This window comes from Schistocerca nitens, chromosome 9 (assembly GCF_023898315.1).
Source record: "Schistocerca nitens isolate TAMUIC-IGC-003100 chromosome 9, iqSchNite1.1, whole genome shotgun sequence".
Taxonomy (NCBI): domain Eukaryota; kingdom Metazoa; phylum Arthropoda; class Insecta; order Orthoptera; family Acrididae; genus Schistocerca; species Schistocerca nitens.
In genome coordinates this window covers 198,249,028-198,276,935 of record NC_064622.1, presented here as the reverse complement: position 1 = coordinate 198,276,935, position 27,908 = coordinate 198,249,028, and the positions used below count along the sequence as shown (strand labels likewise).

Here is a 27,908-nt window from a genome sequence, read left to right as displayed (position 1 = left end):
CTGAAGCTAATATTCTCACAGATGCAACTGGAGGTATCTCTCCTGTACGCCTTATATTATCTCAAACGATTTACCCGTTGATTCTAAGTGGTTTCGTTTCTCAGTTGTGGTTTCATTTGCAATATAAGTAAAACAAGGCTCAAGGTCAAAGAGAGAAAGAACGTGAGATGGACAAGGAGGGGAGGTGAATAAAATGGACAGAGAGAGGGGTGAAGGAGAAGATGGAGGGGAAGTAGGAGATGGACAGAGAGGGAGGTGAGGAAGAGATGGAGATTATAGGGAAGAGGAGACGGACTGTGAAAGTGTGAGTAGATGGAAAAAGAGGGCGGGGCGGGGAGGGGGGGGGGAGGCGATGGACAGAATGAAGAGGAAGAACGAGATTAGGGCTTATATACAATTCCGACACATATTTCGCAATTGCGATTCATTACCGGGTTAGCTAGTAAATAAGTAAACACAATCCTGTTCATTCCTTCGATAGAGGCTCTTGGTACTCGTTCAAAATTGTGAAGATTATCAGTGTGTTATTAATAATCAAATTATAGTTATTATAAAGAACATGGGTTACCTTGAGGCAAGGTGATGAGGCGAAAGAACCAGTTCCGTCTGAAGAAGTGTACATAAAATCTCCGATCGCCTATCAAAATTTCGCCTTTTCGTGGTTTTCCGACACCATTCCTCGTTACTGCTCTTATGGCCTGTTCAAACGGCCTAATGCACTTTCCCCTCGCATACTTGCCCAATAATTCACTACTATTCATAACTTCTCTCTGAGGTATAAAAACCAAATTTCCATGTTGCCCAATCGTCTTGTTTTCTGTTTCGATTCTCAGCTATCAGATCAATCGTGCGTGATGAGAAAGTTCATAGTAGAGGGTACGTATCATTGAAGGATTGGTCATCCCCGACATTTTTATTTGTGCAGCATTATGCTGCAGCAGATTGTATGAATCTGTGGGAACTGCATTAATGTTAGCCTCACCATTACCTTTCTGGAATCATCATTGCTAAAATTGTTAAGGCGTATGCTTCGCCGGCGATGGGCGAGGCATGACAGAATCTCTGACCAGAGAGTAGTTTATTGTTAGTTGTTGCTTGTGGCGAGTCTGCGCTAGTCTGCGCGAGTCGACAGTAGTAGTCAGTCGGATACAGTAGTAGTCGGTCGGCTTTAGTAGCGAGTGGACAGTTGTAGTCTGCGGGAGTCGGCATGCGTCGGCTGTGTGCTCTGCTCGCGACTCTGGTCAGGACTCTGGAGGATGAGTATTGTTGTAGAAGGTAAAGAAGCAGCCTTACGCATATCTAGTAATGTATGTTAATTGTAATTTAATTTGTTCAGAAAGAAATGCCCAAATAATAATTTTTATAATATAAATTAACTTTTTTAAAGAAAAGCATACATTTCAATTTCCAATGCATTATCACTGCTTCCAAGAATCAAAAAATATACGCCAGCATTGCACGAAGCTGTGTCGAAGAATGTATAATTAAGAGCAGATATAATTGCAGTTTTTATTGAGGTAAGAATTTTTTGCTTTTTTATTCAGAATACAGGGCCGAAAGGCAGCGCTGCTGTCCTTATAAAATTTACCAGATATTATTATTTCTGTTAGGGGGTTACATTTCGTTCATGGTTCATTATTTAATTAATATTATTGTGGGTTCATGGTCAATTATCACTCATTAATTTTTGTGTGGGGAGGTTACACTTTGCTCCATTTTCAATTATCATTCCTTATTTTTTGCTGGGAGGTTACACTTGGCGACATCCGGCCAGGATCGTATTTCTTTGGGAATCTTCTGATAAGTAGTCATATATCTGCTCTTATTTACTTAAATGTAGTTTGCATCTGGCGCAACGCATTTACTAATTTTTCGCTCTTTCTTTCACAGATCATCAGCAATTTTTTGCTCTTTGTTGTATTTGTGTTTGTTGCATTTTGCATTGTCTTTGTTTCATTTGTGAATAATTTTGATTTGTGTAAAAATGCCGCGAAAAACTGTTAATAGTACATCGCAATGTATAATGAGCGAAATAGCCGACTTAAATAACTTGACCGATAGTACTTGCGACACGCAGTGTAATGATGACAATCCTTCAATTACAGACAATCAGTGGGTACCGACCACTAATGTTGATTTTGATCCTAGTGATGAACAGACGAATTCAATTGTGTCCTCTGTTAATTTAACGACAATTGATGACGCGGGACGTTCTGTTACAATGAACGCTGCCCAGCTTGACACACCCGGTTTGCAAAATTTACGTAATGAACAGACAACTTTTTCTAACGAAAGTGAACAGTGTAATCAAAGTACGACAGCTTTATTTAATTCCGAGGTAGTGACTAACAGTGCACATCCGATTAGCAAACATTTTCAAGAATCATAGAATATCCAAATGGATACACAAAACGTGACGATTGCAGATACACCATCACACAGCACAGAGAATAGGGTTGCTAATTTTAGCTTGGATCAAATTATGGCATTGTTGCTACAAATGAATGAACAGAATAAAAAACAAGACGAAAATTCCAAACAGTTGAATGAAAAAAAAAGACAGCATTTCCAAACAGTCGAATGAAAGACAAGAGGACAACCACAAACAACTTAATGAAAATTTCAAACAACTTAGTGAACAGAACAAACGTCTTAATGAAAAACTAGACAACAATTCCAAACAATTGAATGAAAAATTAGACAACAATTCTAGACAGCTTAGTGAACAGATTGCAGTTGTTGCCGTGCAGTGTCATGATACTAAAGAACAGTTACGTGAGGAAATTGAGGCTTGTGCTAGGAAAAGTAGTGAAGAAATTAGATCTGTTGCTCAAGAATTAAGGGACATGCAAACAGCTACAACAGAATCACTTAGAGGCGAAATTAGTGCAGTCGGTAAACAATGCTCTGAAAAAGCAACACAATTACGCGACGAGTTTAAATTAATGACAGCAGAACTTTCGCTCACACTGGATGTAAAAGTAGACGCGAAATTCGACCAACAGAACAGTCAAATTGACGAACGTTTTAATCATCACCTACAAAACAGTGAAATGCGTTTCCGTAAATTTATACAGGAACAAAATAAAGTAAAACGACAAGTCATGGAAACATTACTGCACAGAGACAGGAAGATAAACGTAAATTGTTTGCGAAAGCAAAAACATATGTAGACAACAATATTGTTACAGTATCGGACGAAATTAATACCATCAAACAGTTGAACACCGAATTGCGTGATGAAATTTCCGATCTTAAATCAAAAACAGATACACACACAGTAGATTTTCAAACAGTGACCGACAGTCTCGAACAATTAGAACTAACACAGGATTCCGATGTCATGAAAGCTGACGTTAAAAAATTGAACGAAACCACACGTAAAGTACAAAAACAAATTAATGCTTCTGACACTAAAAACGATGATCAGGTAAAAATACTGACTAAAAAATATGATGAATTGGCCAGTCGTATTGACGTTATTGAAAGTAATAATGACAGCAAATCAGACGATACTTCACTGATTTAGTTTAATCAAACACCTGAATTCCAAAATTTACAGCAGACGATGAGTGAGATAGATTCCTCTAATAATACATTACGTAGAAAATTGTCAACTTTACAGCAAGAAGTAACAGAGATGAAAAATGTTTCAGCGTTTAATACATCACAGCAGACGCCACATTGCGAACATTTGTCAGACTCACACAGCCAGTATAATTTAGATAATTTACAGAGAGTACGTGAGCTAGTTTCCGAACAGTCACAGACAAATAGATTCTCATACAACCGTGAACCTGTTCAGACATACCGAGACGATAATTTTGATTACAAGCATTTTCTATCCGTGAGAAAATTTAAGGTATTTGAAAATGACAGAGCACAGGTACACGCTTTGAACTGGATACGTCGATTTACTTTTGTACTTTCACCGCCATTACCTGTAATGCAGAAACTAGTATTAGCAAGGATACAGCAATTTGTTTTTGAATTTTCACCGGCATTGCCTATAACGCAGAAGTTAAAATTTATTTTTAGCGCGTAGTTCACCTCAGGGGATTCATTACGCTTTAATGAGTATGTGCCGTAGCGTGCACAGGGCCCCGAGCCGTAGTAGTGCTGTTTCATCTTTAGTTTTCTGCACTGCTGCCTTCTCTTCTAGTATCCTTTATATCTATCAAAACAGCTCTACCTAGTATTAAGAAAAGTGTAAAGAAAACCCGATATGACAAGTTTTTACCGAAAGTGACAATTTTTCATTAGACACTCGAGAAATGACAACCATGAGAACTTTAATACCAGGCAAAAATTTAATCATTTGTATGTGTAAAATTTTCAGCAGTCGCTAACGCATTTTAGTAACAATAGATGTTTTTCACCGCAACAGCATGAAAACCAGCCGGTTAGCATACCTAACCAACAATGTAATGTACAAGGTCAACCAGGCTTTAATGTTTCGCCGCGAACATGTATAGCATCAGCTCCAACAAATAGTAACGCACAGCAACAAGGAAATCAGTACGTACAGAAAACACACTATTTCAATTCTTATCGCAGTGCACCGTATAGAAATGACTATCATGACAGACGTAAAAATAATGAGCACAATTTTCAGCGTACATTTAATAACAGTCTATCTTATCAGCAGCAAGAACATCCGCCACAACAAATAATCATGAATGAACCAGACAGTAGGTATCATCCAGAACGAAATACGTCAGGAAGAAATAACAGAACAGTACAAATAGTGGAAATGCCACAGCATCCTCCTGAAAATAATAACACGCCAGATAGAATTTGATTAAATACAGTACAGGTTGCATATTCCAGTAACGCAAGCAGTACTTTTGACATGCAGAATCTTGTTCACGAGAATGTTATTTGAAACATGCTTTGTTGAATGCACCACTTTTATCGCACCCAGATCTTACCAGAAATTTTTCCATTGCCACCGACAGTTCTAACACCGCTTTAGGCGTACACATTTTTCAGGAAATTGAAGACGATGGTTCTACAGTAATTAAAAACTTCGCCTTTGCGAGTCGCATTCTGTCACCTGCTGAACGTAATTATTCTGTTACAGAACCTGAAACATTATGTGATGTATGGTCTTTTACCAGATTTAGGCATTTTCTTTATGGAAGACATACGACCGTTTACACAGACCACAGAGCGATACAATTTTTACTTTCGGCTAAATTTACACACGACAGATTAAGTAGATGGAAACTTTAATTACAGGAATTTAATTTTACAATTGTTCACATTCCTGGCACACAAAATATTGTAGCAGATGCACTATCCCGTTCTCTCAGCAACAATCAGCAAGACATCGCAACCAACTTCTGCAAAGCAAATTTCAGCGTCATGTACATTCAACAAGTTGCATTTGAAAATTTCATTTCGTCGTCATTACAAGACATAGCACAAGAGCAGACAGAGTAAAGACAACGTATGGAAAGAAATGAAACACCTTTGGCAAGATAGGAATAATGTTACCATTGAAACCATTACACTGTACGCAATGACATTCTGTTTCGCCGCTCTCATCCTGACAGCAACAATTGGTTATTATGCATTCCTGACGAACTTGTTAATAAATAAATCTGGTATACTCATTTAAGTTATGCACATTACGGAGCTAGAAAATGTTTTCTTATACTGAGACAGAACTGTTATTTTACCAACATGGAGAAACGTATTCGACGAGTTTTAGCGTCATATAAAATCTGCCAGAAAGCTAAATCAGATACGACTTCACATATTCCTCCATTGCATCCCATTGTACCTGTTAAATTAAGACACATGGCCGCTGTAGACATTTTTGGTCCAATTCCCAGAACTAATAGAGGTTTTTGCTACATCTTTGTCGCTGTTGAACTCACTTCAAAATTTGTTACCTTCACTCTGTTACGCAAAGCTACTGATAAAACTGTTTCGAAAGCATTTGTAAAACATTTTCTATTTCATGTAGGGCATGTGTTGAAAGTAATTTCCGACAATGGATCACAGTTTCGATCTGCTATATGGACACGTATGTTACGAGCTAGAAACATTTCTCCGGTCTATATATCCAGATATTGATTTGGACACACACATACTCTCATTCCAAGATGTAATTAATTCCATACCGAATGAATCTACTATGCTATCTCCGTCTATTACATTGAAAAATGTTGAACCACCTAATAAAATTAAAGAATTAGTAACCTATCCTACATCTCGTCCGACTTCGACACCATGAAATAATTGACATTGCGCTGAACAACATCAAACGTGCCGCAGAGCGCCGGAGAAGACAACAAAAACAGGTTTGTACACGCCGTGACTTTCACATTGGACAGAAGATATTAGTACGTACACACTATTTATCCAACAAAGGAAAGAGTAGATGCAGTAAATTTGAACTTATATACGCAGGACCATATCGGATTCGCAGCATTCCTCACCCCAATGTAGTACACGTCGAAACTTTGAGAACCAGAAAAACCAAAGGGAACCACCACGTGTCGAACGTCAAACCTTTTATTGAATGAAGATACTTTATAATTTATCACACTGTAATGCCATTCCCTAATTTTTTATGGCCGCTTATGCAATTATATTCACATGAACACCTACTGATGATTATCGTAATTTCTTTTCTTAGCAAGTGCCCGGCAAGGTAAGGTTAGCAGGTCTGTTTTCTTGTCGTTAGACGTCAGACCATGCATATTTTTCCAGATGAACTTACACATTTTATGACCACTTATGCAATTATATTTATGTGACTACTTACTGATGATTATCGTAATTTTTTCATGGCAAGTGCCCGGCAAGGTAAGGTTAGCAGGTCGCTCTTCTTGTCGTTACACATCAGACCGTGCATATTTTCCATTTTTTATGTATATATGATTGTTTTCCTGTTTTGTTTGTATGCACTATGAAATATTTAAGATATAACAAACACCAGCTGACTTTAACATTTTGCCTTATGATATCTCAACATCGTGACTACTTTACTTTTTTTTGCTGCTACATTGTGATACTCTGTGTACATTTTTGCTTCTGAACACTGTCGATGTTTTTGACATATTACGTTTCCTGTCATGCAATGCTGTATGCTCAATTATGTTACTATAAACCAGTTTTTATCTAATGGGTATATGAATTAAATGCAAGACATTAATCTTAGTTCATTATTTTCAGAAAGAAATAACGTGTAAACGAAATAAATTAAACAGAAATGGGAATTTCACCTTCGGAATGAACGAAAGAGGATGCGATACCTCGTGATGAAGAGTAAATGGATCAGAAATAACAAGCATTAACAAGAATATACTATACACATCGTATGATAGCAGTCTTAACTAATTTTTCTTTCAGAATACGAGGCGATTGATGCAGGCTGTCAGACATAACTACATATCTTAATTTTAATGATGAAATATGCTAGAAATAAGGAATAGTTGTATAAAGAATAATGAAGTGACTTTTTTGCAGATGATAATGAATGGTGATGAGTAATGATGAAGAATATGCTAATATGGATATTGAAGTTTTTCTTTACAGGTGATGATAATAATGGAGTTATGGTGATATGAATAATGAAGTTTTTTCTTTGTAGATGAAAATAATGATGAAGTTTATATATTTGCTGTTAGTTAAGAGATGCTATGTAGTTATTTAAGTATTTGTTGCAGTTCGTTTTGACAGTATGTCTTATATCGCATGGTATGATGACATTTCACTACCTGTTAATTCGAAGTTCACTACTTTTCAGCATAATATACGTTTCTTCTTTCCGTTTCATAATCCATTTTTGTATATTTCGCAGGAGAAATTATTCATGAAATTAATGTGGTATAAATAGTTGTTTATTAAACCTATGTCATTTATGAACGTGATCACATATACTCTACTTGTTTCATAACCTTGCTACAGCTGACTCATGACGAATGACGTTACACATCTTCATTTGCAGCAATAACTCAAAAGCAAAGAAAGGAATTACCAGTCCCAAATAATGCTACTAGTTTAAGAGAGTTCTGAGTAATACTGATCAGCTCTGAATAGTATGTCATTTCAATAATGACTTCTGAATAATACATACCAAAAAAATGCTTTGTAGCTGGCCAATGAATGCCACTGATTACTGTAATAAGGTGACCTATGGTGCCAATGATTACTATAATTAAGTGAATTATGTTAATACAATGCCATTCATTAGCTTCTGTTTTGAATGATGATGCCTTGTAGCTGGCCAATGAATGCCACTGATTACTGTAATAACATGACCTATGATGCCAATGATTACTATAATTAAGTGAATTATGTTAATACTATGCCATTCATTAGCTTCTGTTTTGAATGATGACTTCTGATGGTTTGAAACTGGGCAATGAGTGCCAATAATTACTATATTCCGATAATTTATGAACATTATTCTGTAATACTACATACATGGTACAGAAATGTTCAGTAACTGGGCGATGAATGCCACCAATTACTCAAATCAGTTGTTAGACTAGTGTAATTCTCAATGAAGACTACTATGTGACTTAATGTCCTTCACCTTCTGACCTAATTACCAGAAATTACTTCAATATCCATTTGTCCTGTCTATCCTCATGATCATGGAGCACTATATTTGGTTTTTGCACTAATTCTACGTTGGTCTACTTTACAAGAACATAGTGTTGACACGACATGCTGTCCACCACTTTGAGCGATGGAGATGTTATTATGGTCCCACTGTTTGGTGTACCTAGTGTACTACCAAAATGATAGCATGGAATATTATTGCGACATTTCAGTGTCTTGGCTACACTGATTAATACTTCAAGGAAAAGAGCTTCAGATTGTCTCACTTGGTGTTGTGCTTCTGTAGAAAGATATGGACTTTCAGTGCAGCTGCGTGCAACCTAAAGTGCTGCAACGATGACGCAATCCTTCCCATTCCTTTCCTAATTCTTGTAAAATGATAAAGACATATACAGTGCGTGTGCACTTCCTTTCATTTGCTAACAAGATCAGTTGTCCTAAAAATACTAAAGACTTCTATAGTGCATGTGCACTTTATTTCACTCCTTGATATGTTTATTTGTTGTAAAAAAATGCTAGAGAGTTTTACAGTGCGTGTGCACTCTATGCCATTTGTTAACATGATTTGTACTCATTACGTATACATTTTTTTTTTGTGATTCCCAGATATGTTCTGTATTACAGTGCGTGTGCACTTTCGTCATTTTGTTAACATGATTTGTATTCCTTGCATATACATTTTGTGATTTGCTGATATATTCTGAACTACTGTGCGTGTGCACTTATGTCATTTGTTAATATGATTTGTATCCATTGCGTATACATTTTGTGATTTCCGGATATGTTCTGTACTACTTTACGTGTCCACTTTATGCCATTTGTTAATGTGATTTCTACTGATGCCGTATACATTTTGTGATTTTCTGATATGTTATGTACTCAGTGCATGTGCACTATATTTTATTTCATGTTCTGCACCTATATATATGTATATATTCTGTGTTTGTAAAGTTAGTTAATTAAGAACAATTTGTTGTTCATGGCAAGTCTGCGCTAGTCTGCGCGAGTCGACAGTAGTAGTCAGTCGGATACAGTAGTAGTCGGTCGGCTTTAGTAGCGAGTGGACAGTTGTAGTCTGCGGGAGTCGGCATGCGTCGGCTGTGTGCTCTGCTCGCGACTCTGGTCAGGACTCTGGAGGATGAGTATTGTTGTAGAAGGTAAAGAAGCAGCCTTGCGTATATTTAATAATGTATGTTAATTGTAATTTAATTTGTTCCAAAAAATGCCTCAATAATAATTTTTATAATATAAATTAACTTTTTTAAAGAAAAGCATTCATTTCAATTTCCAATGCATTATCACTGCTTCCAAGAATCAAAAACTATACACCAGCATTGCACGAAGCTGTGTCGAAGAATGTATAATTAAGAGCAGATATAATTCTAGTTTTTATTGAGGTAAGAATTTTTTGCTTTTTTATTCAGAATACAGGGCCGAAAGGCAGCGCTGCTGTCCTTATAAAATTTACCAGATATTATTATTTCTGTTAGGAGGCTACATTTCGTTCATGGTTCATTATTTAATTAATATTATTGTGGGTTCATGGTCAATTATCATTCAATAATTTTTGTGTGGGGAGGTTACACTTGGCTCCATTTTCAATTATCATTCCTTATTTTTTGCGGGGAGGTTACAAAATTAATATCACACTTTTACTGAACCTCTGTGTGACGCCATCTGGTGTGACACGTACTACAGACAAAATTTTAAAGACGAGGAGCCGCATAGAAATGAGCTTCTGTTATTAAGGCTTCCATGTGAAGCTTTCCCGACTTTGCTAGTTTAATTTGACAATTTGTTTTGCTCTATCTCTATTGACTTTATAAAACGACATCAACGGGAAACTCCTTCCCATAGCGCCTTCTATAGGAGTCTTTGAGTACGATAGTTATCGGTATCCGTATTCCGACTAATATTCAGATTTAGAACATTCAAGTCATTGTGTTCTTAAAAAGTCAGAGGACACTCTGCAATCTGTTATGAATGTAGAGGTGCTAGTTAAGCTTTTCTGCTTCGCTCTCTGTTTCCTTCCAGATATTTATTTATGGCTCCCAATCATATTTCAACCACTTTTGAGGGGAGACTGCATATGTCTCAGGAAGAGAATTCATACTTCTGATGTATAACACTTTGACATTCAAAATGTACATTCACAACTTCGTTTACACCTATGGGAAGAGACTTTTTGCCATAAAATGTAATACTATTATTAAATTACAAAATGGCTTAGCTGTGTTAAGAGTTGTATTCAGCCATTAGTTTTATGTTCTCTTATGATTCTGAAAGTTCACTTGAATCTTAAAATACTTGCAGCTGTGTATGAGAACATCGCATGTACCTACTCACAAAGGTGAATCCACCCAAATACCCGTGTGTTAGCACGCCGCTTTCGGTATTCGGGGAAGCGCGTGCGCCGGGATCGTGTCCGATTGGTGGATTGACGACAGTCAGTATGCTGGTCGAACTCTATGTAGTTTTTATGCAGTTTCCCACATCCTAATAGCTGAATATCAGCCTCAGCCCCATGTCCCGGACCATTTACACAGCTGGCAAACATTTCGAAAACTATCTCACACTTTTACATGTAATAACACTAAACGCAGGCAGATGGTATACACAATTTATACGTCACATGGTGAAACGTACGGCGACAGAAAGTAACGAGTACGAACCGGTCACCTTCTGTCACTAAAATTCGGATTAACATGCTGTGCCCGTGAAGATACTGGATAACACCAGGAGAAAGGAGGAAAAAGAAGACTTACCCGTTGAAGTAGCCACTGTGCTCTCAGGTATTAATCTTGTGCTCGAAACATCTTCTTCACTGCCAACTGTGACAAAAGAAAAACAGTTACGAAAATACGAATTTGAAAGAAACTAAATTTACATTTATTAAGAACATCTGCGGACACGTTCCACTACTGCTCCATTCTGTTAGAGATCATATGAAAGCTGTACCACAAAATCAGCAGACACAAGGTAAGTGTAGTCATAAAAGTCTGTAATTAAACTAGCACTACTGAAAAATTTTCATTACTAATTTTAGAATCTTGGTAGGGATGTGAAACTCAACAGAATATTTTTAAAAGTTCCTATTGGTATTCAAGTATAGTGCAAGTAGAAGATTATAGGTCAGTCAGCAGCTCTTTTCTGTAGCATAGTTTTAAGGACATTGACCTGCTATTACTTCGCACTTTGTTCCACTTGAAAAAGTGTAAACCGTTCTGCCACATTTTATCAGATCACAACATTTTATCCATGAAGAGAAATGAAGTTGGGCAGAATGTAAGTTATCATTTTTTTCTTCGTATCCTGAAAACTAATCACAGTATAAATTCTTTACTTGGTGGGAACGGAAGTTGATACGGCCGTTAAAAGGCAACCTAGAATAGAGCACTTGTCTCGGGACTGAGATTGCCGTTATGTACCTTATATGGAAAAAACTCAGATGACTGATATGACGAAATAACTTTTCTTCCGTTTTCTTTAGACGTACGTCTCTACTCTTGTGGGTGGGAATCGTCGGTGGTGGAACGATTGTATGCGTCCTTTGTTGTAGTGTAGCTGAACTAAATGTCCCATACCATTATGGTGAAAGTTTCGCAAACTGTAGCAGGTCTTAATCGGGTTAGTCTAAGGTAAGGAAGCAATGGTCAGCAATATATGTTTATAGTACCCATGAAATATAAACTTTCACCTTGTAAGACCTACTTCTGTTGAAAGCGGCTGTTCAGTTTGTGGACCGTCAGACTCGTTGCATGGATTAGGCCAACGCACAACATTTTGCTGCGTTCTCTCGAATGTCCCTGTCTTCTCTTGTACAGTGACGCAGGCCCAAAGATCATACCACCCTGTTACTCTTCAGTAATGGCTTCTTGTAACTGCATAGTAAAGAGAACCACGGGGCTTAGATTTGGGAATTCTGAGAAGAAACCTTCCCTTACATTCCAACTTATGAAGGAATCGTTCCATTGTCCAGCACCGACGTGCTGAAAGTTATGTCCTATCGAGGATAAGGGACGCAATAGCTGCAACTCGACATGTGGCAGAGAACACCAACCTCCTGCATCTTAGAGACTGGACCTTCTCTCGCTACCACAATCACAGAAAAACAAAACACTTTACAGAGAGATCGCTATGTGACGCTGGATGGACTGTATTCTGAATGTAGGCAAGCGAGACTTTTCATTACATACACTGGTGTGCAAAACTTAATGACCAAAGTAGCTTTGGCAGGATGTGTCACCGTCAAGTAATGTAGCTCAAAACTTGTCCCACACATAGAAAGATCATAAATGATACGTTCATTCAAAGACTATAATCACAATAAAGTCACCCTAATTGATGTTGGTCGTCTGGACATTACGAAAGGCGACACATGTTTCTTAGTTGTGTGTTTGATCACAACGGACGATAATACAGGGTGCTCCCCTGCTAGCCACAATGTTGGTAAGGTGTTCCTGTGGTACGGTGCCCATTCGTCAACCAGCGCGGATGGCAACTGAAGCATGATCTTTCGTACACGTGGACGTGGCGCTCGCTATACGTCTCCCTAACGCAACCTACTTGTTTTCGATGTGATTTAACCCTTTCACTGCTTCAGACGTATATATACGCTAATCGTTTCAGTGCTCCAGACGTATATATACTATTTGCTATAAAAAATTCCTACAGCAGTTCCCTGCTACAGTCGTATAGTTACATATAACGACGACGATCGGGCCAGCGAGTCGGAGGTAATTGTTGCGCAAGTATGCAGTTTAATTGTTGGAATACTAGGAAATACCTGAACGACTATTGAATGCTTAATTCTATTTCTGCTGAGTCTATTCGTATCGCTATATCACCTAGTTTGTGTGCGGCCGTTTCCGCGTTACCGAATAAAATGACGCGACGTTACCGTCCGTTTACAGACGATGAGCTGCTGAGTGTTCTAAACCAAAGTGACGACGGGGACATCATCATGCCGAATCCAACTATTATGGATGGACAGATAATGACGACGACGAGTTGGCAGATAAATCTGTCATCACAAATATAAAAAAAAAAATATTTGTGAACCAACAAACGTTGAAACAGTAAGTGCAGATCCAGATTTTGATGTTATCGTCGATTCTGTCTCCGATTCCGAAGAAGAGCCCGAGCGTATGCCTGAATAATCTCCTAAGAGACACAAAACAGTTGATTTTAGATGGAAAGACTGATTTCGACCCTAAAGTGTATAATTTCGACAACAGTGGTTCCCGTTGCAAAATCGTCGATTTAGATGATTTATTTATTGTATACGACTGCTTTCAAGTTTTTTTACCCAAGAAATTGTGAGCTACATAGCTGAGCAATGTAATTTATATTATGAACACCTTTGTAATGATGCCAGTGAAAAATCAAGACTGCAACGTTTGAAAAACACAAACAGTGACGAAGTTTACTGTTTCCTTGCTGTAAATTTTCTCGTGGCTCAAGTGAGAAAAAATGAAATAAACAGTTATTGTACCAATGATCAGTTACTGTCTACTCCAATTTTTGCGCAAATCATTCCCAGAGATAGATATCTTCTGTTACTTAGAATGTTACACTTTGCTGATAACAGGACATGGAGATGACAAAATCTTGAAATTACGTAGAATTGTGGATCACTCAAGAAAAGTATTTCCTGGTGCTTTCTATGCTTTTAAAAATTTGTGCATTAACGAAAGTTTAGTTCTCTTCGAGGGTCGTGTCTTCTTCAAGCAGTACATTCCTTCCAAACGCCACAGATTTAGTGTAAATTTTTTTGTGTTATGTGTTTGTGAAACTGGTTATATTCTTGACTTTATTATTTATGTGGGTGTAGCAACAGACATAAAAAAGAAACTGACTTTGGTGTAAATGTTGGAATACCTGGAAGCATTATTGTCACTTTACTTGAACGTTACCTTGATAAAGGTCACATATTATATGTTGACAATTGGTACACTAGCCCAATGTTATTTTCTTATTTGCATGACAGAGTGACTAATGCCTGTGGAACTGTGAGAACAAACCACAAAGGCATGCCTACTTTGTCAAAAAAACTTAGAAAAGTCGAGATCGAGTTTATGCCAACAGATAAACTTCTTGCTCTGAAATGGCAGGGCAAGCGGGAAGTGAGGATGCTTTTAACTCTTCATACAAGCGAAATTACAGCGACTGACAAAATTGACAGAACCAGGAATGAACCGCCGGCCGGAGTGACCAAGCGGTTCTAGGCTCTACAGTCTGGAACCGCGCGACCGCTACGGTCGCAGGTTCGAATCCTGCCTCGGGCATGGATGTGTGTGATGTACTTAGGTTAGTTAGGTTTAAGTAGTTCTAAGTTCTAGGGGACTGATGACCTCAGAAGTTAAGTCCCATAGTGCTCAGAGCCGTTTCAACCACGAATGAACCAAAAACAAAACCAGCTTGCATGGTGAGCTACACTGAAAATATGTGGCCGTCGAAAGGAGCGACATGATGCTAAGTTCAGTAGAATGTGTACGAAAAACTGTAAAATGGTATAAAAAAGTATTTTTTCATTTGGTGGATCTGTCTCTGCTCAGTGCGTATGCGTTATATAAAACTCAAATGGGACGAAATATTTCAGTATCTGATTTTCAACAGAAACTTATCAAAGAGATCCTAGAGACTCACCACAAACCGCAAACAGAGGGACGTCGTGAAAGGAGATCGGCTGGTGGTGACAATCCCTTACGCCGAACCGAGCGCCACTTCCTCTCGCTAATCCCAGGAACTTCAAAGAAGAAGGCCTCCCAGAGAAGGTGTATTGTATGTGGAAAACATGATAAACGAAGGGACACAAGACACATTTGTGTAAAATGTAATGTGCCTATATGTTTGAATTTTTGTTTCGAGAGATATCACACTCTGAAGTATTACTAATGTAATATGTTTTGTATTTTTTCTTCTAATAAAGTACCTTTTTTGAACAAAATAAGACTTTCTGAACAAAGATTTTAAAAAAAGGAAACGATTTACACCGACAATACTGGATGGTGTCTATACTACTGGAGGTGTCAAGTTCGGGCCCTATGTTACAGCGGCGGGAGCGCCCTCGAGCGACTAGATAGTGTCTGTACTACCGAAGGTGTGAAGTTCGGGTACTATATTACCACGGCGAGAGCGCCCTGGAGCGACTGTATCCCAATAATAACAGTAGACTGCTTAAGACGTATATATACGCACCGGGTGAAAATAACGCGCACAGGGCGGGAGCCGCTGAGAGTAAATGCGCAGTGAAAGGGTTAAGTCGGGAGAACGAGCAGGCCAGTCCAGTGGTCGCTCCAAAGGCTCCTCCAATTGCGCAGTTCGATGTCGCCGCGGACTGCCATCCATAAAAATGAACTGAGGTCCGAATGCACGGCTGAAAAGACGACAAGCGAGTATACCGCGTTCTCAGATTTGGAGGTCAGAAGGCTCATGCAACATTGCGCCTCACCACACCGTAACACCCAGACCACCAAAACGACCGTTTTCGACAATGTACCTGCGTGCATTATGTACGTTTACAAGCTGAGAGAACACGTAATGTACCCAGGAATACTGTTCAACAGGTTGTCAACGTGTGAGATGCATTTGGGAGACATTGCAGCGCGTCCACACACACCCTTGGCCACCCAGCTGTTGTCAGCCGCACTGGTGGAGGAATGAAGCGGTCTACTAACAGAGCTCCTAACCAACCTTGTGGCCAGCGTGGGAGCACGATGCAGAGTATGCATTGCCGTCCGCGCTGGTCATAATCCCTATTAAAAACCATTTTCCGTCTTTTGTAATGTCCAGAGGACCATCATTAAATGCGGCGACATCAGAGAAATTATTGTCTTAGTATAAAGGTGTCATTTTATTTCTTCTCACTGCGTATTTCTCTCAGTTACCTTCTGTACAGTTCTCTCCATGTATGTTTCATGGAGCTATGTTACATGGAAGTAACACATCACACGGAAATTACTTTCATTCTTACTTTTTGCTCACCACCGTAGTTACGGTTTCATTTATCACTTTTCAGGCAACATTTACTTAGGGCCTATACCAACTTTACATGGTTTACTGTCGTTTTAAGTACCAAGGTTGTTGTTAAATATTATTAATAGCCCACTTGATTAACAGCCGTCAGTGTCTATACTAATGAGGGTGTGAAGTTCGGATCCTATATTGCCACAGCGAGAGCGCCCTGGATCGACTGTATGGTGTCTATACTACTGGAGGTGTCAAGTTCGGGCCCTATATTACAGCGGCGGGAGCGCCCTCGAGCGACTGGATAGTGTCTGTACTACCGAAGGTGTCAAGTTCGGGTCCTATATTACCACGGCGAGAGCGCCCTCGAGCGACTGTATCACACCACAATTAAACATTGGGCGCATCAATATCATATCTACCTCTTGATCATGTACCTGCGAGTACAAAACTTTCGACGCCGTTATATCATGGCTGTTAGCCAAGCTATCTTTATCAAGTATTGTCAGTTTTATTTCTGAGTTCTTTAGTCAGTTAAAACTAGTAACGTTACACTAGTGTTTTTTCCATTTTTTTAACAGACCTGATGACGACGGAAAGCCGAACTCGGTTGTATTGTTAATTACATAAGAAACTGAGATCGAGACGATTTCACTAACAAAATCTTCTCTGGTTGTCAGCCGACTCGTGACGCCATGTTATCGGAATAATTTAGCGAGTTTCCTACTTGGCACTTTCTGGTCAAGACTACTTCGCCTGAAGATGACGAGTAGGAAACTCATCGAAATTTTGCGACAACACGACGCTACAACTCGGCTCAACACCCGGGGATAATTTTATCAAAGATGGTGAATTATTTGTAAAGTACCAAATTAAATTGCTGATCAACTATTCAGTTGTCTGATAAAGAATGATTACTGACGATTGCAGACATGTGTGTTTCATAGGTTTCCATCAACCTAGACATTGCTACGGCAGCAGTTGAAAATACCATAACATTTGAAAGAGGGCCGAAGTTGCAAACGGCGGATAGTATTAGGAGTTAGGCATTGCAGTGCAGCGCTGAATAATTCACTTCTCGATTCAGACGTCATTACTCTCCACACTGTATTTATCTAAGTGTATATTTCACAAGTAAGCCTACTTTGAATATACTCCTACACAATACAGTGCCTTGTTTTCGAACTCGAATGTGCCAATAATTCTTTGTGAAGGACATTGGCCTCTCTGTAGATTGAACGAGGTAGTTTGTCGTATGGCTGTATCAACGGCGATAAGCTTCTTCTTCTTCGGTTGACGCTTGTTGGGAACCTTTTCTCCGTACATTCGTTGTGCTATCCAGGTATACATCATACTGAAACAGGCAGTACAAAAGTATCTGTAAGTTTTTGTAACGAGTGCGCGAGAGCTGGGCAGGTTGTCGCACGGTTTTGTTGTCACTCGCCGCAGTTCTCAGTCATTAAAAATTCCTACTGGACTAAACTTAAACAGAAGAACGATCACATATTCTGGTTACGTCTTGCGCATTTTATGGTTCCTTTGGATAGTTTTACGGATCTTTTTGGTATTTGTTGTATGTTTGCAGCTTGTTATTGATGTAATTAACTGTCATTACTTGCTGTGCATACAATCGCAACTATTGTCTGTTACCATTTAACAGTTGCACATACATTTCCCATCTACTCAACAGACATAAAAAAACTGACTTTGGTGTAAATGTTGGAATACCTGGAAGCATTGTTGTCACTTTACATGAACGTTACCTTGGTAAAGGTCACACATTATATGTTGACAATTGGTACACTAGCCCAACGTTATTTTCTTATTTGCGTGACAGAGTGACTAATGCCTGGGGAACTGTGAGAACAAACCACAAAGGCATGCCTGCTTTGTCAAAAAACAATCTGGAACCGCGCGACCGCTATGGTCGCAGGTTCGAATCCTGCCTCGGGCATGGATGTGTGTGATGTCCTTAGGTTTAAGTAGTTCTAAGTTCTAGGGGACTGATGACCTCAGAAGTTAACTCCCATAGTGCTCAAAGCCATTTCAACCACGAATGAACCAAAAACAAAACCAGCTTGCATGGTAAGCTACACTGAAAATATGTGGCCGTCGAAAGGAGCGACATGATGCTATGTTCAGTAGAATGTGTACGAAAAACTGTAAAATGGTATAAAAAAGTATTTTTTCATTTGGTGGATCTGTCTCTGCTCAGTGCGCATGCATTATATAAAACTCAAACGGGACGAAATATTTCAGTATCTGATTTTCAACAGAAACTTATCAAAGAGATCCTAGAGACTCACCACAAACCGCAAACAGAGGGACGTCGTGAAAGGAGATCGGCTGGTGGTGACAATCCCTTACGCCGAACCGAGCGCCACTTCCTCTCGCTAATCCCAGGAACTTCAAAGAAGAAGGCCTCCCAGAGAAGGTGTATTGTATGTGGAAAACATGATAAACGAAGGGACACAAGACACATTTGTGTAAAATGTAATGTGCCTATATGTTTGAATTTTTGTTTCGAGAGATATCACACTCTGAAGTATTACTAATGTAATATGTTTTGTATTTTTTCTTCTAATAAAGTACCTTTTTTGAACAAAATAAGACTTTCTGAACAAAGATTTTAAAAAAAGGAAACGATTTACGCCGACAATACTGGATTTTGCGTCTTATTTTTATCTCAATAATAACAGTAGACTGCTTAAGTCGTATATATACGCACCGGGTGAAAATAACGCGCACAGGGCGGGAGCCGCTGAGAGTAAATGCGCAGTGAAAGGGTTAAGTCGGGAGAACGAGCAGGCCAGTCCAGTGGTCGCACCAAAGGCTCCTCCAACTGCGCAGTTCGATGTCGCCGCGCACTGCCATCCATAAAAATGAACTGAGGTCCGAATGCACGGCTGAAAAGACGACTAGCGAGTATACCGTGTTCTCAGATTTGGAGGTCAGAAGGCTCATGCAACATTGCGCCTCACCACACCGTAACACCCAGACCACCAAAACGACCGTTTTCGACAATGTACCTGCGTGCATTATGTACGTTTACAAGCTGAGAGACGAGAACACGTAATGTACCCAGGAATACTGTTCAACAGGTTGTCAACGTGTGAGATGCATTTGGGAGACATTGCAGCGCGTCCACACACACCCTTGGCCACCCAGCTGTTGTCAGCCGCACTGGTGGAGGAATGAAGCGGTCTATTAACAGAGCTCCTAACCAACCTTGTGGCCAGCGTGGGAGCACGATGCAGAGTATGCATTGCCGTCCGCGCTGGTCATAATCCCTATTAAAAACCATTTTCCGTCTTTTGTAATGTCCAGAGGACCATCATTAAATGCGGCGACATCAGAGAAATTATTGTCTTAGTATAAAGGTGTCATTTTATTTCTTCTCACTGCGTATTTCTCTCAGTTACCTTCTGTACAGTTCTCTCCATGTATGTTTCATGGAGCTATGTTACATGGAAGTAACACATCACACGGAAATTACTTTCATACTTACTTTTTGCTCACCACCGTAGTTACGGTTTCATTTATCACTTTTCAGGCAACATTTACTTAGGGCCTATACCAACTTTACACGGTTTACTGTCGTTTTAAGTACCAAGGTTGTTGTTAAATATTATTAATAGCCCACTTGATTAACAGCCGTCAGTGTCTATACTAATGAGGGTGTGAAGTTCGGATCCTATATTGCCACAGCGAGAGCGCCCTGGATCGACTGTATGGTGTCTATACTACTGGAGGTGTCAAGTTCGGGCCCTATATTACAGCGGCGGGAGCGCCCTCGAGCGACTGGATAGTGTCTGTACTACCGAAGGTGTCAAGTTCGGGTCCTATATTACCACGGCGAGAGCGCCCTCGAGCGACTGTATCACACCACGATTAAACATTGGGCGCATCAAAATCATATCTACCTCTTGATCATGTACCTGCGAGTACAAAACTTTCGACGCCGTTATATCATGGCTGTTAGCCAAGCTATCTTTATCAAGTATTGTCAGTTTTATTTCTGAGTTCTTTAGTCAGTTAAAACTAGTAACGTTACACTAGTGTTTTTCCATTTTTTTAACAGACCTGATGACGACGGAAAGCCGAACTCGGTTGTATTGTTAATTACATAAGAAACTGAGATCGAGACGATTTCACTAACAAAATCTTCTCTGGTTGTCAGCCGACTCGTGACGCCATGTTATCGGAATAATTTAGCGAGTTTCCTACTTGGCATTTTCTGGTCAAGACTACTTCGCCTGAAGATGACGAGTAGGAAACTCATCGAAATTTTGCGACAACACGACGCTACAACTCGGCTCAACACCCGGGGATAATTTTATCAAAGATGGTGAATTATTTGTAAAGTACCAAATAAAATTGCTGATCAACTATTCAGTTGTCTGATAAAGAATGATTACTGACGATTGCAGACATGTGTGTTTCATAGGTTTCCATCAACCTAGACATTGCTACCGCAGCAGTTGAAAATACCATAACGTTTGAAAGAGGGCCGAAGTTGCAAACGGCGGATAGTGTTAGGAGTTAGGCATTGCAGTGCAGCGCTGAATAATTCACTTCTCGATTCAGACGTCATTACTCTCCACACTGTATTTATCTAAGTGTATATTTCACAAGTAAGCCTACTTTGAATATACTCCTACACAATACAGTGCCTTGTTTTCGAACTCGAATGTGCCAATAATTCTTTGTGAAGGACATTGGCCTCTCTGTAGATTGAACGAGGTAGTTTGTCGTATGGCTGTATCAACGGCGATAAGCTTCTTCTTCTTCGGTTGACGCTTGTTGGGAACCTTTTCTCCGTACATTCGTTGTGCTATCCAGGTATACATCATACTGAAACAGGCAGTACAAAAGTATCTGTAAGTTTTTGTAACGAGTGCGCGAGAGCTGGGCAGGTTGTCGCACGGTTTTGTTGTCACTCGCCGCAGTTCTCAGTCATTAAAAATTCCTACTGGACTAAACTTAAACAGAAGAACGATCACATATTCTGGTTACGTCTTGCGCATTTTATGGTTCCTTTAGATAGTTTTACGGATCTTTTTGGTATTTGTTGTATGTTTGCAGCTTGTTATTGATGTAATTAACTGTCATTACTTGCTGTGCATACAATCGCAACTATTGTCTGTTACCATTTAACAGTTGCACAATGTTATAACGTACGTTCAAAGTTTGTGTTTCCAGTTCGGGTTCGTCTGAGTTTCTATTTAGTATTGTTTGTCATAAAAATTACGGAGTTGGTTGCCACATATGACAACCTAGCCTTGCAGGTCTTGTTAGTAACTTTTTAGTATTTTTTTGAAAACTCGTAAAACTGCACAAACAGTGACGAAGTTTCTCCAGACGGTATGATTGCAGCACTGAATATGGTAAAATAGCTGGGATTATCACTTTATAATACACCCGCTGATTACCAGATCAGTTGTCGAACATTTGCCAAGATACAGTAAGACAACTGTCCGAGATAAAACGGACTACGAAAAGATAGTTCATTCTTCCACCACTGTTGCTTGTGATAACGAGAAGGAAGTATAGTAGTATGTTCCTTAAGCAGCCGATGTTTACTACAGTTTAGCGGCAAAATTAATCAAAATTTCGGCTTATAGTCTCTGCATGGCAATTATGTTTAAGTCTTCTAAATCTTGGCAGCTAATGGGTGTACCACAGGTGATGGGTTCGCTGCAGTTTTTAAAAAGCTTTCCTTCGCCTTCATTACGGAAACCAGAGGCAACTATCTTAACACGAGCTCCAACAGAAAAAATTTGTATTCTTTTTAAATAATTTCACTGCGGTTTTCGGAAGACATAATTTCAAACTCCATAAAATTTGTGAAAAGTACGTAGCATGCTACACTTCAGCAGAGACGACAGATAGAATAGTTGAAAGGGTACAGTACTGCCCGACATTGAAAATAGGTACAACATGCTTCATTATTTTTGTCAGAACAACACATTTTTTTCTAATAATAACTCAATTTCAATTAATACAGCGAAGCCAGATACCAGTGTGGGAAATAATGACAATTTATTTATTTAATTGATCACATGTGCACTCCCACAAAGTAAATCCCTACATCCAGTTTGGTGAGATCTGTGAAATGAATGAATGTATGGTCGTCTGCTAACCGCAGATAGTGAATGTGAATATATGATCATCTTTGAGACGATCCTTTGGCCACCTTTGGTGGGGCCAAAGAGATGAAATTTGCCTGAGCTTTGAGCGCCTGAAATGTGGCTGACCAATACGGTAGCAAGGTGCTCCCCTACTTCAGCAGAGGTGCGAGAGGACCTCAACAACGGCCATGTTTCAGCACTCTGCCGTTGGATCTTGTGCTGTTAAGACCTGTTTTAGTTGTGATCCGTAAAGACGAAAGAGTGGAGACATGGCATGCATGTGGAATATTTAAGAGTAGTTTGAAATAATAATTTCTCTATTTCAGGAACTTTTGTGGGGAGAATTAAATGTCAGGCAGGTAATATTAATGGGATTGTAGTAATATTCGGAAGTGACCAACGGTCACAATGAAACCACGTGTAGCAATAAGTTGAAATACTTCCGTGTGCTTAAGTTCAGCTGAATTACTAGCGTGTGTACAATAAGTTGAAATATTTAAGAAATAGCGTGTGTACCATAAGTTGAAATATTTAAGAAATGGCGTGTGCAGGACTTGAAATTAGAGACGAGTACTTCCACGTGGTGAGTACTGTGCAAGTCTCAATCTGTGTGTGAGACAAAGGATAAAGAGAAGTACTCGTCCATGGTATCAGTTGAGGACTCGCGTGTGTGATGAATACGTTCTTAAAATTACTTTGCGTGATATGATTCCGTGTGACGCTAAATTCAAACTCTGAGAGGGAAGCAAGGTGACTCGGCCGTCTATCCAGCAACGCCACTTGGCTTACATTGGACAGGAAGACGTGCGTATATAGTTCATAGTAGGAAAGTGGAATTATGAGGTGGGGCAGTGTCGTGTGAAACTGGGATAAATATTAATTGAAGTGGGAAAGCTGAAAGTGATAATGTTGTGACTATTCTCTGTGTAGTATTTCATATTGTAGTGTGGTGTATGTCATGTAATTTGGGTATGTGTGGTTTGCATAGGAGAGTAGCGAGGTAGTTTCAAAAGATTAGTGGGTTATGCATGTTCCTTTTGTACTGTTCGATCTGGAGGAAAGTTTCGTGATGATGATTGTGAGAGTCGGAGAGTGAGAAATAGTAAAAGATCCACCATCCTATCTAGAAAGTGCACTGTAGCGTTAAATAATTAGGAGACCATAGTATAGAGATTCACCAATGTAAAGCCATGCCCTCTGGGCGGAATTTCTCATGTGTTATTGTTGTAGGTTATAGAATTTGTGTGTTTAGGTTAGAGAATTTATCGGAATAAATAAGATAGTGAAAAGAAAAAGATTGGTGGACTTTTCCTTTGAGTTGTATGTTGTCATGATGTCCCGAATTTATAATGTGTGCGCCATTCATATTCAGTGCGGTGGCCACGTGTTGATAAAAGCCGTTAAATAAAAGACAAAAAGAAAATGTGGTATTGCCAGTGCGTGGTGAACAGTCAGAGTTTTGTAAATCACTGATAGTCAGATGTGCGTTTCCGTTGCGTTTTATTCATACAGGAGGATAATTTGTAACTTAATTGTGAGTACGAGAGTTCATGTTACTCGATAAATAAGAATGATTCCACTCGCTTGGCAGACCACTCATCTTGCAGGCCTGACTGCTTGATGCCACAGTATGAGCAAGGCATGTGGGTGCCTCTCATAGTTGCTGGCGATAAAGTTAAGGAAACAGGGAAACGGTACATTGAAAGTAAGGACAGAGCGCACACATTATGTACTAAAAGCCAAATAACATTTATGTAAGTTAAAATTTTGAAAGTGTGCTCGAAAGTGATTCGTCTGATACAGAAAATTTTATTCAGTACTTACTTAAATTACTAATTCAATGTCTAAACTGGTCTCCAATTGTATTATTGCTTTATCAATATCATTGTTTGATTTTATGTGCTGAACACATTTTAATAATTTTTTTCTCATAATATGGAGCCACAGTCATAATATATTTCTTTAAAGTCCGTACCGCCACTAGACTGTTTTTTATTTGCAGTGTTACATTTACACGATCATGATTTCGGCTTAAAATGCCATTTTCAAGTGTTTCAATGTTATACAGTGCCTAAGATGGTATACTGTCGTACATTTTAGTAAATAATTTTCCCATCTAAATAACCACTGCCAAATAGCCCCAACATTCGCGACAGCCAACATGGAGGTGGTACAGATTGCCGTAGTAGTTAACCACACCAGAACTATTTTTCTCAAGAGTCAAAGGTTGCTATGACGTCAAATATGTAGAAAAATAGAGCGAAGCGTACATAGTAAGTGGAGGTGGGACAGGTTGTCATAGTAATTTACTCCACCAGAAGTATTCTTCTGAAGAGCCAAATGTTACTATGACGTCAAATTTGCAGAAAAATATAGCCAAGCGTCCGTAGGAGAGAAACGAATCTCTAAATACAGACTTTCAAAAATTTAAAAATGAAAAATTATGAGAACTTACACCTGTCTGCCACAATGTTCAATTGTCGACAACAACTCAGATGTAACAGTGACGAATGTCCCCGGGTAACCTACGTATCACACACTGTTTAGTATCAATATAAGGCAAATTCAGTGTAAGACACAATTTTTATTTTTGAAACATATGTGGTTTACAAACATATGATTCGAACTATTCCTTAAACAACTCATGTAACGTGAAATATTCCTTTTCAGTCGCTGAATCTTTATCTAAAAAAACGTAGGTGAGGATAACCTCGTATCTCAACAGTTTTGATCTGTGAGATGTTGACGTCCAGTAAATGACTGTAGTACGGAGATAATCGTCAGTATGGTTGTAGTCCAAAATATATGATTTCAGTTTGTTTAGAAACCGATTTTCTTTCCTACCAGCACCTTTAATTCGCAAGGGAAAAACCAAATATTGTAGTGGGTGTATACTTTGACCATTTCTGTGCCAGAGTGAGAAGTGCTCTATTTATGAATACTACAATTGTTTTCTAATAGTGAGTAATCGTTTTTGTGGAAGCAAAGACGGAATTACTCCAGAAAATAAACCCATTTACCATTGATACATCGAAGGTAATGTAAGGCAATTTTATGACTTTTTATCACCGAACTCGGGAATCACCCGTAGACGGTATGTTTCAGAATATCTGCGCTACAACAATTCAGATTCAAGTAATGACCAGTACACACATTCAGTTTTCAGGATTATAAAATTTGTTTCCCTCTGCTTCTGTGTAACTAATGACAATATATCGTGCTCTGTTCAGAACTGAATGAACGATGTTTTCCCTAACAAGTGCTTAGTGATTGGCCATTTACCGAAAAGCATTAAATGTCAAGCGAGAGTATTTTAATTAATCTTAAGGGTAAACACGGGAATTACATCCTGTTACAACGAAGAAACTGCCACGAATAATGTCTTGGGGCTCATTTGATGACAGTGACGATACTTTGGTAATTTAACACACCAACAAAAGTTGATAATCGGGAGTTTGAAGCCGTTATTCCAAACGACAATCTATACTTTTCAGTTTTCTGCCAATGTGGCTATCGTTTAATGTCGTCGCACACAGATTTGAAACAAATATGTGCAAGAACATCATAGATATTACAACGTATTTTAAGACAGACGCTTGGTGTTACTCGTTTCTGACCATATTTTCAGGTTCTTTAGGTGTTGCTACGAAAAGAGACTGCTAATGTTGGCTGTAAAACAGTTAGTGGTAAATTTTGTCATCCGTTTTTATAGACCACATATCTACATAAAGCTAGTTCCATAGCTAGAAAATCTAGGAAAATTTGACAGAGTGAGTAGTTCACTGTTACGTGAAAGAATTTAATGAAGGTTCAGGAGGGTTTGACCTATAACACGACGATCTGTGACCGGAAGGGCCTGTCAGGTAACAAATCAAACTGAATCACTGGATTGAATTTTCAAATCTCTTCAGAGTAACCTAGTGATGCTCATAAAGTGCAAATTCTGTTGATATGATAAAGCATGTAATATTGAACACACAAACAAAATATCCTTACCATGCTTGTATCATGTTTTGTTATTGTATAAAATTATGTATTTTTTTATTATTTATTTTAGATAATATCTGTGTCGGCGAGTACTGAAACCGCCACAGACGATAAATATCAAACAAAGATGAGAATATGTGACTAGTATAAATAATACAGAACGAACATTAATTTCTCTGTCATCTTCTTGGAGGTACGTGAGTAGGATAGCCTGTGACGTGATATTGTATGCTAGCGTAGCATTCTTTTGTCAAGTTTGTAAGAGGGACGCCATTAAGCAAGATTTTGAAAAGGTGTGTAATTAATCAAATTGTTTAAATGTTTTGAATAGAGTTACTTAGTGAAACCTTGCATTATGATTTATGTCAAGCTTGCCTGGTATTTTATCCCATCCCTTTAAGACATTTTGAGTTGTTTAAATATTATTCGTGGTGCAGAGCGACGCTACGAACGAACCAGCCGCTGCCGCGGCTCATTTAAATAGCAGTAAATGAAATCTATCATACCGCAAAGAAGCGGTCAGGTAATAGTGCCGGCCGTGGTGGTCTCGCGGTTCTAGGCGCGCAGTCCGGAAACGTGCGACTGCTACTGTCGCAGGTTCGAATCCTGCCTCGGGCATGGATGTGTGTGATGTCCTTAGGTTAGTTACGTTTAAGTAGTTCTAAGTTCTAGGGGACTGATGACCACAGCATTTGAGTCCCATAGTGCTCAGAGCCATTTGAACCATTTTTTTAGGTAATAGTGAAGTAAAGTTATTTCTTTCAGCCTTCGGAATTGCAGAGCAGAGCAGCAGATTTTATGATGTGTTTTACAGGTTGACGCGGGCTGCTGATAATATATTACTAATAGTGCAAAAAGATAATTTATTTTCATCACATAAAAGAAATCTTGCTGTGCGTAGTTCTGGTCTGGCAACCTTATAGTAAAAACATCTTTTTTCTCCGATAATAGTCTCATGTTCTCGTGTTAGCCGTGGTACTTATTGTTGTTTTACTGTTAACAAAAATCCACTGCAAAATTATTATGTTGATCAATCACTGCGTACTGTAACATCAGCATTGATAACGACGAAATTTTCATTAACCTTTTCAATAACTATAAAGTAAGGAAGATATGTTGAACTTTATGGCGAGTTACAGTAACAAAAAAATGTTCCTTTAACAGAAAGCCAGATCCAGAACAATAAGAACACAATATATTCTGTTTTGTTGAAAATTAATGATCCAAAGAAAGGCATAG

The 27,908-nt window shown here is 38.9% G+C and overlaps 1 protein-coding gene across 1 annotated transcript in view; it reads right to left on the bottom strand.

The window, feature by feature from the left end:
- The window catches only part of LOC126203267 (protein sidekick-2-like), a 794,175-nt gene that overhangs the window by 492,183 nt on the left and 274,084 nt on the right, over nt 1-27,908 (bottom strand). The window contains exon 2 of the mRNA XM_049937521.1: nt 11,349-11,414. Coding sequence (XP_049793478.1) covers nt 11,349-11,414 — 66 coding nt within the window. The remainder of the gene's footprint in view (nt 1-11,348; nt 11,415-27,908) is intronic.